The sequence below is a fragment of the Coregonus lavaretus genome (assembly GCF_964263955.1).
Source record: "Coregonus lavaretus genome assembly, contig: HAP1_SCAFFOLD_1751, whole genome shotgun sequence".
NCBI classification, from domain to species: domain Eukaryota; kingdom Metazoa; phylum Chordata; class Actinopteri; order Salmoniformes; family Salmonidae; genus Coregonus; species Coregonus lavaretus.
The window spans coordinates 53,889-70,948 of NW_028162990.1; the positions used below are offsets into that span (position 1 = coordinate 53,889).

The 17,060-nt window shown below is 39.8% G+C and overlaps 3 protein-coding genes across 3 annotated transcripts in view; 1 reads left to right on the forward strand and 2 right to left on the reverse strand.

Annotated features, from left to right (window-relative positions):
- LOC311118603 (uncharacterized protein) overlaps positions 1-7,439 on the forward strand; it is a 50,197-nt gene extending 42,758 nt beyond the window's left edge. The window contains exons 7-9 of the mRNA XM_084193393.1: positions 5,707-5,880; positions 6,090-6,136; positions 6,654-7,439. Of these exons, the coding sequence (XP_084049519.1) occupies positions 5,707-5,880; positions 6,090-6,136; positions 6,654-7,174 (742 nt within the window). The 3' untranslated portion in view covers positions 7,175-7,439. The remainder of the gene's footprint in view (positions 1-5,706; positions 5,881-6,089; positions 6,137-6,653) is intronic.
- Positions 7,440-11,079: 3,640 nt separating this feature from the next.
- Positions 11,080-13,026, reverse strand: LOC311118604 (uncharacterized protein). The gene is made up of 4 exons (XM_084193394.1): positions 12,951-13,026; positions 12,733-12,822; positions 12,412-12,483; positions 11,080-11,860 (listed from the first exon to the last, which is right to left on the reverse strand). The coding sequence occupies exons 1-4, from the start codon at positions 13,021-13,023 to the stop codon at positions 11,652-11,654; spliced, it is 444 nt and encodes a 147-aa protein (XP_084049520.1). The 5' UTR covers positions 13,024-13,026; the 3' UTR covers positions 11,080-11,651.
- Positions 13,027-13,855: 829 nt separating this feature from the next.
- LOC311118602 (uncharacterized protein) lies at positions 13,856-15,702 on the reverse strand (the record flags this gene model as incomplete). Its single annotated transcript, XM_084193392.1, has 2 exons — positions 15,230-15,702; positions 13,856-15,001 (listed from the first exon to the last, which is right to left on the reverse strand). The coding sequence occupies exons 1-2, from the start codon at positions 15,335-15,337 to the stop codon at positions 13,856-13,858; spliced, it is 1,254 nt and encodes a 417-aa protein (XP_084049518.1). The 5' UTR covers positions 15,338-15,702.
- Positions 15,703-17,060: the final 1,358 nt, after the last annotated feature.

The window sequence follows — 17,060 nt, forward strand, 5'->3', positions numbered from 1 at the left end:
AATTACAGGCCTCTCTCATCTTTTTAAGTGGGAGAACTTGCACAATTGGTGGCTGACTAAATACTTTTCCCCCCCACTGTATGTATGAAAATACCCTAAATTAAAAGGTGACATTATATACTGTCACCTCATATGAAACATTTGATCTCAAATCCAAAATGTTGGAGTACAGAGTCACATTTAAAATGTCAGTTTCACTGTCAAAATAGATATGGTGTGGACTGTATACTCAATACAATCTAAATCTGATACCTCACTGTCTGTCTTTTGACTGATACTGCTTTTTAAACTGCTCTGGTCAGTCTACTCAAATATTCGTACTATACATTTTTCTCTCTACACACAATATTATGATTTTTTCTAATAATTATATATATATATGGCAGGTTTCAGGACACTGGTATAAATGAAAATGTTGAAAAAATATACTGCCACTACTTTCACCACCAAAGAATAGCAGTGTGGTTTTAATATGATTTGACTCTTTGCAGGCTGTCAGGCTGTCTAGTCACAGAGGAAGGCTGTGCTTCTCTGGTCTCAGCTCTGAAGTCAAACCCCTCACACCTGAGAGAGCTGGATCTGAGTAACAATGACCTGAAGGATTCAGGAGTGAAGCTGCTCTCTGCTGGACTGGGGAATCCCCACTGTAAACTGGAGACTCTGAGGTCAGTATTCCTGTAGTTGGTCAACAAGTGATAACTGTTCACCAGATCCACATGTGTTTACCAGGCACACATAGTCCACACCATATGTGTTTGGACATTGAAGCTTACAGTTTTACATTTGGTGCTATGCTCCATCATTTTGGATTTGAGATATAATGTTTCATATTAGGCGACAGTATATAATGTCACCTTTTATTTGAGGATATTTTCATACATATCTGTGTTACTGTTTAGAAATGAAAGCACTTTATGTGTCTAGTTCTCCCATTTGAAAAAGTTGTAATAATTTGGACATATTCACTTATATTGTATTAAAGTAGTCATAAGTTTAGTATTTGGTCCCATATTCCTTACCTGCAGTGATTACATCAAGCTTGTGATTCTACAAACTTGTTGAAAGCATTTGCAGTTTGTCTTGGTTGTGTTTTGGATGATGTTTTTCCCAATAGAAACTGAATGGTGAATAATGTCCTGTCATTTTGGAGTCACTTCACTTGTATTGTCAGTAAGAATAGAAGATGTTTCTGAACACTTCTACGTTCATGTGGATGCTACCATGATTATGAATAATCATATATGAATCGTGAATAATGATGAATGAGAAAGTTACAGAGGAACAAGGATCATACCCCCTCTGTTATTGGTAATGGTGAGAGGTTAGCATGTTTTGTTGTAGCCTCTGTAACTTTCTCACTCATTATTATTCATGATTCATTCATAATTTTTCTTAATCATGGCATCATCAGGATTAATTTAGTAGTGTTTAGAAACATGTTATCTATTCACTTAGACAGAAAATTACTCCAGTCATCATCCACCATTCAGTTACTATTGGACAAAACATAACCCAAAACACAACCAAAACAAACTGCAAATGCAACCAACGAGTTTGAGACCAAATACTCAACTTTTGACTACTTTAATACACTGTAAGTGAATTGGTCAGAATACTTATGACTTCTTCAAATGGGGGGACTAGATACATAAAGTGCTTTCATTTCTAAACGGTGAAACAGATATGTATTAAAATAACCTCAAATAAAAGGTGACATTATATACTGTCACCTCATATGAAACATTTGATCTCAAATCCAAAATGTTGGAGTATAGAGCCACATTTAAAATGTTAGCTTCACTGTCAAAATAGATATGGTATGGACTGTATACTCAATACAATCTAAATCTGATACCTCACTGTCTGTCTTTTGACTGATACTGCTTTTTAAACTGCTCTGGTCAGTCTACTCAAATATTTGTACTATACATTTTTCTATCTACAAGCAATATTATGATTTTTTCTAATAATAATATATAAATGGAAGGTTTCAGGACACTGGTATGAATGAAAAAATATACTGCCACTATTTTCACCACCAAAGAATAGCAGTGTGGTTTTAATATGATTTGACTCTTTGCAGGCTGTCAGGCTGTCTAGTCACAGAGGAAGGCTGTGCTGCTCTGGTCTCAGCTCTGAACTCAAACCCCTCACACCTGAGAGAGCTGGATCTGAGTAACAATGACCTGAAGGATTCAGGAGTGAAGCTGCTCTCTGCTGGACTGGGGAATCCCCACTGTAAACTGGAGACTCTGAGGTCAGTATTCCTGTAGTTGGTCAACAAGTGATAACTGTTCACCAGATCCACATGTGTTTACCAGGCACAAATAGTCCACACCATATGTGTTTGGACAGTGAAGTTTACAGTTTTAAATTTGGTGCTATGCTCCAGCATTTTGGATTTGAGATCAAATGTTTCATATTAGGTGACAGTATATAATGTCACCTTTTATTTGAGAGTATTTTCATACATATCTGTGTTACTGTTTAGAAATGAAAGCACTTTATGTATCTAGTTCTCCCATTTGAAAAAGTCGTAATAATTTGGACATATTCACTTATATTGTATTAAAGTAGTCATAAGTTTAGTATTTGGTCCCATATTCCTTACCTGCAGTGATTACATCAAGCTTGTGATTCTACAAACTTGTTGAATGCATTTGCAGTTTGTCTTGGTTGTGTTTTGGATGATGTTTTTCCCAATAGAAACTGAATGGTGAATAATGTCCTGTCATTTTGGAGTCACTTCACTTGTATTGTCAGTAAGAATAGAAGATGTTTCTGAACACTTCTACATTCATGTGGATGCTACTATGATTATGAATAATCATGAATGAATCGTGAATGATGATGAATGAGAAAGTTACAAAGGAACAAGGATCATACCCCCTCTGTTATTGGTAATGTTGAGAGGTTAGCATGTTTTGTTGTAGCCTCTGTAACTTTCTCATTCATTATTATTCATGATTCATTCATGATCTTTCTTAATCAACGCATTATCAGGATTAATTTAGTAGTGTTTAGAAACATGTTATCTACTCACTTAGACAGAAAATTACTCCAGTCATTATCCACCATTCAGTTACTATTGGACAAAACATAACCCAAAACACAACCAAAACAAACTGCAAATGCAACCAACGAGTTTGGGACCAAATACTCAACTTTTGACTACTTTAATACACTATAAGTGAATTGGTCAGAATACTTATGACTTCTTCAAATATGGGTACTAGATACATAATGTACTTTCATTTCTAAATGGTGAAACAGATTTGTATGAACATACCCTCAAATAAAAGGTGACATTATATCCTGTCACCTCATATGAAACATTTGAACTCAAATCCAAACTGCTGGAGTACAGAGACACATGTAAAATGTTATCTTCACTGTCAAAATAGATATGGTGTGGAATTTATACCCATAAGTGTAAAATGTCTTAATTCTCAGCACTTATCCGACCAATTTTCTACTCTGAGACACTTTGTGGATATGGGCCCAGATCTCAAAATATTGTTATAAAAAAACGTAGAATGTTTGCTTTACATAATTTAATAAATGAATATTACTAATGTAAGCCACTGTAAAGACTTGGTTTAGTGTATTGTGTGGCACTGCTCATGTCCGCGTTCTGGAACTGTCCGCGTCCCCGTACAGAACTGTCCGACATCCACGTACGGTTTGGCGCCAAGCATATCGTCCAGTTACACGCAGAGTGGGCTGAGGTGATCTTGGGGAACAACGACAGAGTTTGTTACAGTGTTGAGACGCCGAAGTTTATTGTTCAATTAGCTTTTTTGCGTAATGGTTAGTGACAGTATGAGTGTAGCCAGATCCTTTTCACTCGCTATCTTTGTTTCATTTTGTGGTTCACCGGATTCGTCATCATCCTCGAGACGAGGGACAGACGAACGACCGGCTAGCTAGCCAAGCTAGTCGGTACAGCTAGCTAAGCTAGCTACTCTACCAGCACCATCCTAGTGATCCTAGCTACCACTACATCATCACCGGCTGCCTGCATTTCTTGTGGACCGATGGAGCTACCTGGATGTTTCTTCCACCTGTTAAATACCGTGGAGGGCTTCTCCCTCTCTCATTGACGGATGCTGGCTACGCTCCCTCTGTCCGGTTCTCCTCTCTTCACTAGATGGACGGTAACTTTAGTGTTTAACCCCTCTGTGTCCAAGGACCAAACTTTTGAATATAATTTTTGTAACGCTTTTTTTCTGAGAAAAACTAGTTCATTGCATCCGCCATGGAGGCCAGTTTCATAATATTACCTTCTGTCCCTGGTTATGAAGTAATCGCGAAAAAAACAGGCCTTATGTTTGGGCATTTTTCACCCTACCAGCTCCTATTAGTTCTATTGAGCTCCGTGACACCGACTCGCCTTCAGAACGTTCAATTCCCAGCCCATTGTTCTGCGTCACAATACCAGCTTCACTATTGTTATCAATGAGACCTGCCTGCATTAACCCTGTAGGTTTACCTCAGGTAACTTATTATTAACAAGGTTACGGCTACTTGGTGAGCGCGCACACTGTTCACCTGAGTACATGTTGTGGTCACCTATAGTGAGGTGAGACACAGGTTAAGAGGCAATGGCTGGCGGATAGCCATCAAACATTAAACATTTTCTGGTCATGGTTAACCATATTTGTTTTAAGAAAGAAGTGTACAATCTAAACAAAACGCATGTCCCTGTCCTCTTTTTCAAGATGTGGCCGATTTTAAACAGCCAGAAGACATTTCTTAATTAAGAAATAACAATTTATTTGACGACTTGTTGTTTCTAAATGACTGCTGGGTAATTTGAAATGCATCTAAATATTCGTTCATAGGCATCAAATTGAGCGAATGCTGCGCAGGTTCACTGAATTGCAAACCAAATGGGTATAATGGGGTGATTGTTGTCTAATCGGGTGGTCTAGCTAATGGATTTGTAGATCTGACGCAGTTGCTACCTCAGATTATGAGCCTAGCAAGTGTCATGAATGAGTTATGTAGTACCCACAGATGGCCACAGGGAGGCGCAAGAGAGCCATAAACCCATACTGTTTTTTTGCCATAAGAACCATAAACCTAACATTCATTCAAATGTATTTATAATGCACTCACTGTTCACCTCGTTGTGGTCATCATTGTCGGCAAGGAATATGGGACCAAATACTAAACATTTGACTACTTTAAAACACAATAAGTGAATTGGTCAGAATACTTATGACTTCTTCAAATAGGGGGACTAGATACATAGAGTGCATTTATTTTTCTAAATGGTGAAACAGATATGTATGAAAATACCCTCAAATAAAAGGTGACATTATATACTGTCACCTCATATGAAACATTTGTTTTAAAATCCAAAATGCTGGAGTACAGAGCCATATTTCAAATGTTAGCTTAACTGTCAAACTAGATGTGGTGTGGACTGTATAAAAATCAAATCTGATACCTCACTGTCTGTCTTTTGACTGATACTGCTTTTTAAACTGCTCTGGTCAGTCTACTCAAATAGTTGTACTTTATATTTTTCTCTCTACAAGCAATATTATGATAATTTCTAATAATGATACATTCATTTATGAATAGATATGGCAGGTTTCAGGACACTGATATATCTGAATATGTTGAAAAAATATACTGCCACTATTTTCAGCACCAAAGAATAGCAGTGTGGTTTTAATATGATTTGACTCTTTGCAGGCTGTCAGGCTGTCTAGTCACAGAGGAAGGCTGTGCTTCTCTGGTCTCAGCTCTGAAGTCAAACCCCTCACACCTGAGAGAGCTGGACCTGAGCTACAATCACCCAGGAGACTCAGGAGTCAGACTGCTCTCTGCTGGACTGGAGGATCCACACTGCAGACTGGAGAAACTCAGGTATGTAGAGGGTTTATGTCAATGTTCATATCAGACATGTTGGAGTTATCAGGCTAGTTAAGACAAACATTCTGAGCACCACTTGGACTAAGTTATATGCTGACCGTGTGTGTGTGTGTGTGTGTGTGTGTGTGTGAGTATGTGTGTGTGTGTGTGTGAGTTCAGGTGTATCCCTCAATGACTGTCTGTTCTTCTGCTTACCGCTACAGTGTGGAACATGGTGGAGAGAACACAATGAAACCTGGACTTAGAAAATGTGAGTGTTGACTGCTGTGAAGAATATGACTAAGAATAAGTCTTAATTCAAGTGAAGTCAAAGTCAAAGACCACCATCATTACTTACTTGGTCATATTAAATATCAGCTGTAGTTCTACAGAAGCACAAATCAGGGACACCAACGTTTACAAAGAGTTGCTTTGACAATGTGTGTGTCTGTGTGTGGCGTGTTTGTGTGACTTTAGAAATGTGTGTGTTCAGGGTGTGTGTTCAGTGTGTGTGTGTTCAGTATGTGTGTGTGTGTGTGTGTGTGTGTGTGTGTGTGTGTGTGTGTTTGTGTGTGTGTGTGTGTGTATGTGTGTGTAATTAATGGGAATAAGTGTGTTTTATATTACCATACAGTATAACATATGATCATTCAACAAGTCTCAAGTTACCTTAACTTCTCCTTTTGTTACCTAGAAACATCTACATTAAATGAATTAGTGAAAAGTGAGTTAACATTCTAATGTGAATGATGATGATTTCTAATATTGTGTCTGGTTTCATCCATCAGATGTCTGTGATCTCACACTGGACCTTAACACAGTAAACAGATTCCTCTCTCTGTCTGAGGAGAACAGAAAGGTGACATGGAGGAGAGAGGAGCAGCCGTATCCTGATCACCAAGAGAGATTTGAGGACTGTGGACAGGTGCTGTGTAGAGAGGGTCTGACTGGGCGCTGTTACTGGGAGGTAGAGTGGAGTGGGGAAGGGGCTGATATAGGAGTGACATATAAAGGAATCAGCAGGAGAGGAGGGGGTAATGACTGTGTGATTGGATGGAATGACAAGTCCTGGAGTCTGATCTGCTCTGACAACAGTTACTCTGCCAGGCACAATAAGAAGTCCACTACCATAGACGTCCCCTCCTCCGGCTCCCACAGAGTAGGAGTGTATCTGGACTGGCCAGCCGGCACTCTGTCCTTCTACAGAGTCTCCTCTGACACACTGACCCACCTGAACACATTCCACTCCACATTCACTGAGCCCCTCTATCCAGGGTTTTGGGTTTTGGACTCAGTGTCCCTATGTTAAATACACACTGGACACACACACACACACTAGACACACACACACACACATACACTGGACACACACACACACACATACACTGGACACACACACACACTGGACACACACACACACACTGACACACTGGACACACACACACTGGACACTCACACACACACACTGGACACACACACACACATACTGAACACACACACACACACTGGACACACACACTGACACACACTGGACACACAAACACACTTGATACACACACACTGTACACACACACACACACATCCAGAACAAACACACTCACTGGACAAACACACTGAACACACACACACCGGACAGACAAACACTGGACACACACACACACACACACACACACACACACACACACACACACACACACACACACAGGACACACATACATTGATCACACACACTGGACAAACACACCCACACACTGGACACTGTACACACATACCCACACTAGACACACACACACACACACACAGTCTTGTATTTGTAACCAATTAAGGACCCCTCTTAAATACCTACCTTTCGAGGACAATGCTTTCCAGACATCATAGGAGCACAGAAATTACACTCATGAGTTTGAAAAAATATATATAATCAGGAAATCACTTAAAGTGAGTTACTCCTTGAAAAAAGTACACTTGAAATTTTACCACCTAATTGAGACCGTACATTGCATTATAATGCATTGCCATCAGCCATGAAGGGAATGCCGCCTATGAAATCTATGAAAGCATCCAACTGCCTGCGTTGCGCCTAAAGGAAGCGTACAATAATTACAGTTTTTCTCGATTGTTTACACACATTTTCTGAAAGCATGCCTCATATTCTCAGAACTCTACACACAAATCAAAAAACACACACACAATGGGCAAAACCCCTCAATTCTCCAGCAAAATGAAACTTTACATTCAAAACCATGTTATTTCTTATCAAAATGGTATTTTGTTTTCAAATGACACACACAAACCATCATATGAATAGACATTTATAAGAACCAGTTGAACACTGATGTGCTCAATGTAAAACACTATGATGAATGGAAAACACTTATTCTCCATTCATCATAATGACTTAGGCCTTTTTTTGGTTCAGTGTTGTCATTACTACAGACAGTACATACATAAGTGTGTTGTAAAATATTTGAGAATATTGTTATTATACTCAGAACACACAAATACACGGTAACAAATATTTCATTTTTCCCACAAAAACAATGTACACAGTGTACATCCCATTCCCAACCAACACAAAGTTACACATACAGTGGTTTACATACAAAACAGAAGAATTCAATGTATACAATTACAGTAAAAAATTAATAAATATGCTGCATCCTCTCTTCTGTTGCGGTCTGGCCACAGCACCTCATCCACATCACAAGCAATGTTTTCCCTGGCCAAGCAGCGGGGGAAATATCGCCTAGCATGGCGATTCCAGCCATGAAAAGCATCAGCTGCTATATCTCCACATGCGTCTTCCATAGCTTGGAGAAGAGGTATATGCGTTTGTGGATTTCGGTCATACACTTTCCATCTCCAGGCAGAAAAAAATTCCTCAATAGGATTGAGGAATGGAGAATATGGAGGGAGATAAACAACTAAAAAGCGTGGGTGGGCAGTGAACCAGTTACGAACCAGAGCAGCCCTGTGGAAACTTACGTTGTCCCAAATGACAACGTACCTGAGCTGCTCTGGGCCATCTACCTGATCTGGTGGAATTAGTGTGTTGTGTAGGGTGTCCAGGAATGTGATCAGATGGGCGGTGTTGTAGGGGCCAAGGGTAGCATGGTGATGGATGACGCCGTGGTGGGTAATCGCTGCACACATTGTGATGTTCCCTCTGCGCTGGCCAGGGACTTGAACAATGGCACGCTGGCCGATGATATTCCTTCCCCTCTTTCTTCTTTTTGTGAGGTTGAATCCAACCTCATCAATGAAGATGAACTGGTGCTCCACTGCACCTGCTCAAAGTTGGCTGTACTCTTTGCCCAGCCTCCCTCATTGTTAGACCGTGGTTGACCACATGATCAACCAAAGTTGCTCGGATCTCATCAGAGATTACGGTCCTTGGCCTTCCTCGTCCTCGTCCTCGTCCTTCCCGTCCTCCTCCTCTTACTCTCACTCCTCTGGCTCTGCCGCCGTTTCCAATGTTGGCATCCATTGCTCCAAAACAGAAGAGCTCACCTGTTGCCCATTTATGCTAAAGCTCTGATTGCTAATTGTAAAACTGTGTGACGGGTGTTTGCCCATGTGATGAGTCAGTGTGCATATTTGAATGGCAGTGTGTTCATTGTGAAAACAATAGATTTTCTGCATGAAAATTGTGCCAAATGCAAAGATTTGTGTGTAGTGTTTTGAAAAAAGTGTGTTGTAGAACTGCAATTTGAGTGTAAAGCAGGAATTGTGCTTGTAGTTTAGCAGAATTGGTTCAGGGGGTTGGTGCATGAGTTACATGTTGTGGTCATTGTGTCTCAAGTACAAGTATTTGTTTGTAAGCAATTGAGAAAAAACTGTAACAAGTTTAAATTTAAATCGATTTTGGTTTGTTTCTAGTGTAGCAGGTAGAATGCCACAATGATGCGACACGGATGGCAACGCAACGGCTCTAGTGTAGTTTTTCTGTAAAGTATTTAAACTGGAACAACCATTTCAGTAATGGATTCAATATATCCAAGTAACAGATGAATAGTTTAGGAAAATGTTTTTTATTTTTGTGTAACATTCAAAGTCATCAGCAGGCTTCCAAACTTGAAAAACCCTTGAAGTATTCAGGAGAACCTTAGTCACTCCAAAGGTGAACTCGTTTTTCAACCACTCCACAAATGTCTTGTTAACAAACTATAGTTTTGGCAAGTCGGTTAGGACATCTACTTTGTGCATGACACAAGTAATTTGTCTGTCTGTAAACAATTGTTTACAGACAGATTATTTCACTTATAATTCACTGTATCACAATTCCAGTGGGTCAGAAGTTTACATACACTAAGTTGACTGTGCCTTTAAACAGCTTGGAAAATTCCAGAAAATGATGTCATGGCTTTAGAATCTTCTGATAGGCTAATTGACATCATTTGAGTCAATTGGAGGTGTACCTGTGGATGTATTTCAAGGCCTACCTTCAAACTCAGTGCCTCTTTGCTTGACATCATGGGAAAATCAAAATAAATCAGCCAAGACCTCAGAAGAAAAGAAAATTGACCTCCACAAGTCTGGTTCATCCTTGGGAGCAATATTCAAACGCCTGAAGGTACCACGTTCATCTGTACAAACAATAGTACGCAAGTATTAACACTATGGGACCACGCAGCCGTCATACCGCTCAGGAAGGAGACGCGTTCTGTCTTCTAGAGATAAACGTACTTTGGTGCGGAAATTGCAAATCAATCCCAGAAGAACAGCAAAGGACCTTGTGAAGATTCTGGAGGAAACAGGTACACAAGTATCTATATCCACAGTAAAACGAGTCCTATATCGACATAACCTGAAAGGCCGCTCAGCAAGGAAGAAGCCACTGCTCCAAAACTACCATAAAAAAGTCGGACTACGGTTTGCAACTGCACATGGGGACAAAGATCGTACTTTTTGGAGAAATGCCCTCTGGTCTGATGAAACAAAAATATAACAGTTTGGCCATAATGACCATCGTTATGTTTGGAGGAAAAAGGGGGACGCTTGCAAGCCGAAGAACACCAACAACATCTCAAGACATCAGTCAGGAAGTTAAAGCTTGGTCGCAAATGGGTCTTCCAAATGGACAATGACCCCAAGCATACTTCCAAAGTTGTGGCAAAATGGCTTAAGGACAACAATGTCAAGGTATGGGAGTGGCCATCACAAGCCCTGACCTCAATCCTATAGAATATTTGTGGGCAGAACTGAGTCAGGCCTACAAACCTGACTCAGTTACACCAGCTCTGTCAGGAGGAATGGGCCAAAATTCACCCAAATTATTGTGGGAAGCTTGTGGAAGGCTACCCGAAATGTTAAACAATTTAAAGGCAATACACTCAATTCATTTTTGGTAGGATCTAAACTTCTGACCCACTGGGAATGTGATGAAAGAAATGAAAGCTGAAATAAATCATTCTCTCAACTATTATTCTGACATTTCACATTCTTAAAATAAAGTGGTGATCCTAACTGACCTAAGACAGGGAATTTTTACTAGGATTAAATGTCAAGAATTGTGAAAAACTGAGTTTAAATGTATTTGGCTAAGGGGTATTTAAACTTCCGACTTCAACTGTAAATATGAAACATTCATAAGAACTTAAAATAAAGCAGAACCGAGTTCTCTCAGGAACCTTAAGAACTAAGGAATAACCATTTAAGAACCTTAATTTCTCCAATGTAATACAAGCTAAGAAACCCAAGATCACAAAGAAAACAAAAGTGACATTCAGTTGCTAGCTACTATATAAGAAATGAAAATCTGGATAGAGCAGAACCCTAGTCTACACTTATTTTCTCTGATCTGCAATTATTCTGTTGTGTACATAGAACTTCACCGCTCTCCAGTCCCTGTTTACTAGTGCTTGGGGAGAAGCAGCAATGCATTTCTCACAGTCTTGTTTTCCAGGCGTTTTTCCCATTCTGATAAAATTCATCAAGGAATCTTCAACTGCATCCACCTCTATTGTCGACCAATACCTTTTTGTTCCTTTGGCACCTTTGGAAAGAGATTGCATTATACATGACTACATTATGCCACACATTTCTTTTTTTTTTATTAAAAGGTTGACTACAATGAACTTGAACCTCTCTTTCTATTAACTCTACAAGGTTGCAGATATATATTCAGAGTGTGATGAAGTTAAGCTAACAATCCTAACTAAATAACTACATAGATAAGCATGTGAGAGAAGAATGTGCAATGCTGACATCAAGGCAGACTCAATCTGTATGGAATCTAAGCCCAACAATCTGTTTGCAATGTAAACCTTCTAATAAAAGCAATAAGTATTCAATCAAGTTCCCTACCTCCAAGAAAAACAATCTAAAGTGTGGTAATCCTTCTGTGTTATCATCTATCCTGACACACTAATTCCAGATCTAATGTCTTGACTTGTGTACAATCCAAACTCAACCGTTCTGTGCTGGCATGGTTGGAAATACACTAACAGATGAAGATAGAATTGATCTGGACCAGCACAGTACAGCCATAGGTTGACACTACAGAGTGAAAATGCACTGACTGAAGGCAGCAGGAAACATGCTTACCGTGTGAGCCTCTCTTTTGTCCCAGCTTTCCCTTGGTCATTGGCTGTTTGGCCCGAATTGCTGACATCTCTCCTGGAAAATATCAGTGGAAAACATGTCATTTTTTAACAGTACATTGTAATTAAGAATAATAATAATAATATGCCATTTAGCAGACGCTTTTATCCAAAGCGACTTACAGTCATGCGTGCATAAATTTTTTGTGTATGGCTGGTCCCGGGGATTTACCCCACTACCTTGGCGTTACAAGCGCCGTGCTCTACCAGTTGAGCTACAGAGGACCACAGAATAGGTCCATGTGTATATAAGGTATAGGCATACCTGTCAGATTTCCTTCATAGGATTTTTCAGACGACTCCTCTCTCTCAGAGTCACTCTCTGATGCACAATCAGTGGCTGCAGCATCCATTTCTTCAGACATAACAGTTTGTAAAAGACAGCCAAAAGAAGAATGGTAAATTGAAGCAAGCTAAATCTGCGCAAAACAAATCAAAGTGTAAACATTTTGCCATTAAACTAAACACTGGGGGTAAACTTACCACTGGGGCTGATGGTTATTTGATCCAGAGTTTTCCCCTTGAACTCTGCCAATCTGCCCTGTTCACACGCCATCAGTATTTTGCTTATTTTTGCCAACTGAAGCGTTCCCTCTGGAAGACGGTAGAACTTTCGATGAATCCGAATGTCGCGACCCAAGAAGTCAGCAAACTGGTCCTGTTCTGTATCATTGAGATTTAACACTCTGGAGAGGGTGGCAACCTGTTTTCGTAGTTTAGTTGATGACAATGCTTCAGGTAACTTGGCACCACATTGTTTGGCATAGACGCGGATGCAGTCATTCCCTCGAAAATGTGTATCATATCCTGGCCTGGCAAATAAGTAGATATTACCTTCGCTCACTCCACATGAGCACCGCTCTTTGATAAGCAGCTCTAAAGATTCCACCATCACTGGAGTGAGGATTACAGGCACCTTCCTGCCACGCTTCCCACAGGTTTCGATGCGTTCAAAATGCGCACAGAGCAGTCTCTCAACCTCTGTTAGCGCCACTGCAACATCTTTGTTAAGTGGGGATTTGTCCCTGGAGTGAAATGTTGCCACAGACATCTTTGACACCTCTCCCTCTCTTTTCCTGTTGAAGATAATCATCTGAGCCAGTATCACTTTTGCTAGATTGCACCATTTTCTTGAGGTTTTCTCATCGCACAGTTGGTTGTAGTATTGTTTCTGCTTTTCATCTAAGTACATGTCCATTTTTTTTACATCATCTGCTAATGGAATAAGCTGCGGTGCGTTCCATTTCCTCTGTTCGTGTACGATATGCAGCAAAAGAGATCATTTCATTCCAGCGAAGACGGTAGATGCCTTGGACTAGCTTAAACTTTTCTTCATTCTGGGTAATAAGAGCTTCACCCTCCATGACGTCTGCAATTTTCTGGATGCTTTACCCAAGCTTTGTGGCCAAGGTTGCTTTTTCAAATTTGTTTGTCTTTTCATCAAAGCCAGTCACTTCTTTGACAGCTTTTATAATGTATTGGAAGTGTTGTGGGTTGATATAATCCTTCATCTTTTTCAGTGGTGTCACCTTTCTACCTTTAATCACGAGTCTCCCTAGTTCTCGCAAAGTTTGATGAATGTGCTGGTGTTGTGAGGGGTTCTCCCCTTTCTTGTTGTACATTTTTTCACCCAATGCCAAGATGTATCTGTCTTCTTTTACTGCATGGGCTACATCATCTTGAGCCATGTTACTCACCAGTTTCCAGACCTTCTCGCTGACTCCTTTAGCAACCGGTTGAGCACTAGCACAGAGTGCCTGGATTCTGGTTTTGCCAGGCATCTCCTTACGAACATTTTGTGCTAGTGTGCACCTTGCCACATGCCTCCACATAGATTTGCGTTTAAAGAGCCCATGGCAGGCAAAACAATGCTGATAGTCCTGGTGATTGCTCTTGTCATCACTTGTTTGCTTACATGGTACCAAAACCCCCTTTCCTTCTTTAAGTGCCTGAATGTTGTGTGCCCGATTCCCCTTCTTGCGAAGGAGATTCAGCTGAAGTCTCCTAGCTTTTGACTTCTTTGCAAACTGAAGTGCAGTAGCTACTTCCATTTCATCCCCATGTTTATGTTCTAAATGACGGGCGATTTTGGATTGCGGTTGCTCGCAAAACAGACAGAAGTGCTTTTTTTGGTGGTACTTTTTGGATCCATCTACTTCTGAGACATTCATTACAAGCAATGATTCACTGCTAGTGTTCGACTTTGGGGAACTAGTACATCTCTTATAAGTATTTTCGTATCGCTTCATTCTCTTGAGTTCTGATTCTCCATTTGAGCTGTTTTCTTCTGAGGAACTTCTGCATCTCTTGATAGTCTTCTTGTATTGCTTCTTTCTCTTGACACCCGCTAATTTATCTGAACTGTCTCCCTCTGAGACTAGATCATCGTGTTTACTGCTGTCCACCCTTGTCTTTGGTTCTGAAAATTCATCGGAATCGTCTTCCTCTGATGACCTTGGGACATAATCATCTTCACTGTTGTCAATGCTGGTTATTGAGTCATCAGTCTTGTATCCAAGCATAGCTTTGGTCAACTGTATTGAAGAAAAAAAGTATATTGGATAACTAGACAGATAACACAGAAAGTATTTGGACACCGGCACATTTTGATTAGTTATGGCTCTGTGCTCCTCTAATTTAGATTTTTTTGTTATAATACAATGAATATAGGATGAAAGTGCAGACTTGCCCATCTTTGATTTACAAAGCTGATTCACAAGAACTTACAGTATGTGCTGGTGTTGAATGACACTTTAACTTACGAATATGCTGTCTGTTCTGATCAATGGCGGTGCATCATCCAACACATGGACTATCGACCCAGCGGTACTGGCAGCCTCAGTGGTACTGGCAACCTCAGTGTCTGACATCTAAGGATACAATAAAATGATATTAGTCATGTGCAAATTAGGCAATAGGATATTATAACGATTCAACCATCCCCAGTATCCTCACTCTAAACAATTGTCAAACCTGAGCTTCTGGATTTATAATTTCCTTTTCAAATCTGGCCTCACAAGTTGAATGATGATTCTTCAGATTTTCCATGCGTCTTCTTAGCCTCTGCAGTGCCTTTGTAAAGGAAGACAAGTTACAAAAAGAATAGTTGAGACTTAATAGAATGACAAGATTGCTCTGCACACAACATCGGGGATGGGCTGGGGGACACCAATGACTGATATCATTGACTAATAGAGGTCCAACAAACATCTGTTACAATTTCCTTTTTTAAGACTACTTTCAAGGTAAAAATCTATCTTCCATTTTGTTTTCGATCTTTAAAAATGAGTGTAGGGAATAAGGAGCATGGACATATGTGAATGTCCATGCTTTTCAATAACAAAATCTGGTCACTTATTTCTTATTTTCTTTCACATATTTCTTATTTTCATCCAAATTATTCCAACGGGAAAAAATGGTCTTTGGGTAAGGGCTATAAAAAACAGGTGCAACTTAAATATATTAATTTAATGAGGGGATTTAATTAAATATTTTAGCACACATGCAGGCTTATAGCTTGACAAAACAGATGAAAAGGAACTGGCTTTTCTAGCTAGCTTGTAAACCAATTCAAGTTACACTAGCAATTTTATTTTCCAATGCATGTAACATTGGGTTAACCACAATGTATTGATGTATTCTGAATCAAAGACATGTTTACCAATTATGCTAAACTTATTAGCTAGCTTGCCACCATAGCTAGCATCATACAAAAAAATAAGAAGCTAGCATCGTTAGCATCGCTAGCACGCTAACCGTTAGCTAGCACGCTAACCCTTAGCAAGCAGTAAATAAGTATAAGGTAGAAACATGCAAAGTAACAATTGCATATGTATGAATTGTTTGGATAAGCCTACCAATTTCAATCTGTCATGACGCAGTATATCTGACACAACATTGTCAATGCATGTTGGATTCCACCGAAAGACATATGTGAGCTAACATTAACTAATTAAAAATAAAGACAACGGGAACATGCATTGCTTGCCAATACACCAAATACAAATTCAATTTTAGCTAAACTATTGGTTAGCAGTTCAGTTAATAGCTCACCTTCTTGCATGAACGTAAACATCTGCAACCATCCTCCTCTTCCTTAAAAAGGTGCTGCCCAGCTACTTTAGAGGTGATCGTGCTCAGGCAGAGACAGGCTTGCCAGATCAATTACGAATTTCTAGGAAGTCAACGCAAAACCTGCCTTCAAAGCCTGAAAACTAGCACAATTTCAGAAGATTACAGGGAAATTAATAGATTTTTTTAAATGCCATGTTGGTAGTTGCAATATAGAAGTAGTATAAAAACTTGCACCCAGCGACCAAAACTTTTCACCTGCGGCAAAGTTTCCAAAGTACCTCAATAAACCACAAAAAAAAGCATACATGGCAACCCTGGGAAGAGATGTGTTGACCTGTGAAACTTTTGGTGGTTTGGTACTTTTGTGCACTCTGCAGAAGTCAGATATTTGTGGCTAATGTTAACATTCTGTGGAGGTCACCTGATCCTAGATCTGTGAAATGGTTGACAACAACACAGTTTATGTTTGTGTTAGAGAGCACATAACAGGCCTGTCTGAATTTTATTTAGTCATTTGAA

Excerpts from the sequence above, each read along its gene's own strand:
- LOC311118604 (XM_084193394.1), bottom strand. The coding sequence starts at position 13,023 with ATGGCGTGTGAACAGGGCAGATTGGCAGAGTTCAAGGGGAAAACTCTG. Across the intron at positions 12,823-12,950 it reads AATAACCATCAGCCCCAGTG|AAATGGATGCTGCAGCCACT; the intron begins GTAAGTTTACCC and ends TTATGTCTGAAG. Across the intron at positions 12,484-12,732 it reads CTATGAAGGAAATCTGACAG|GAGAGATGTCAGCAATTCGG; the intron begins GTATGCCTATAC and ends GATATTTTCCAG.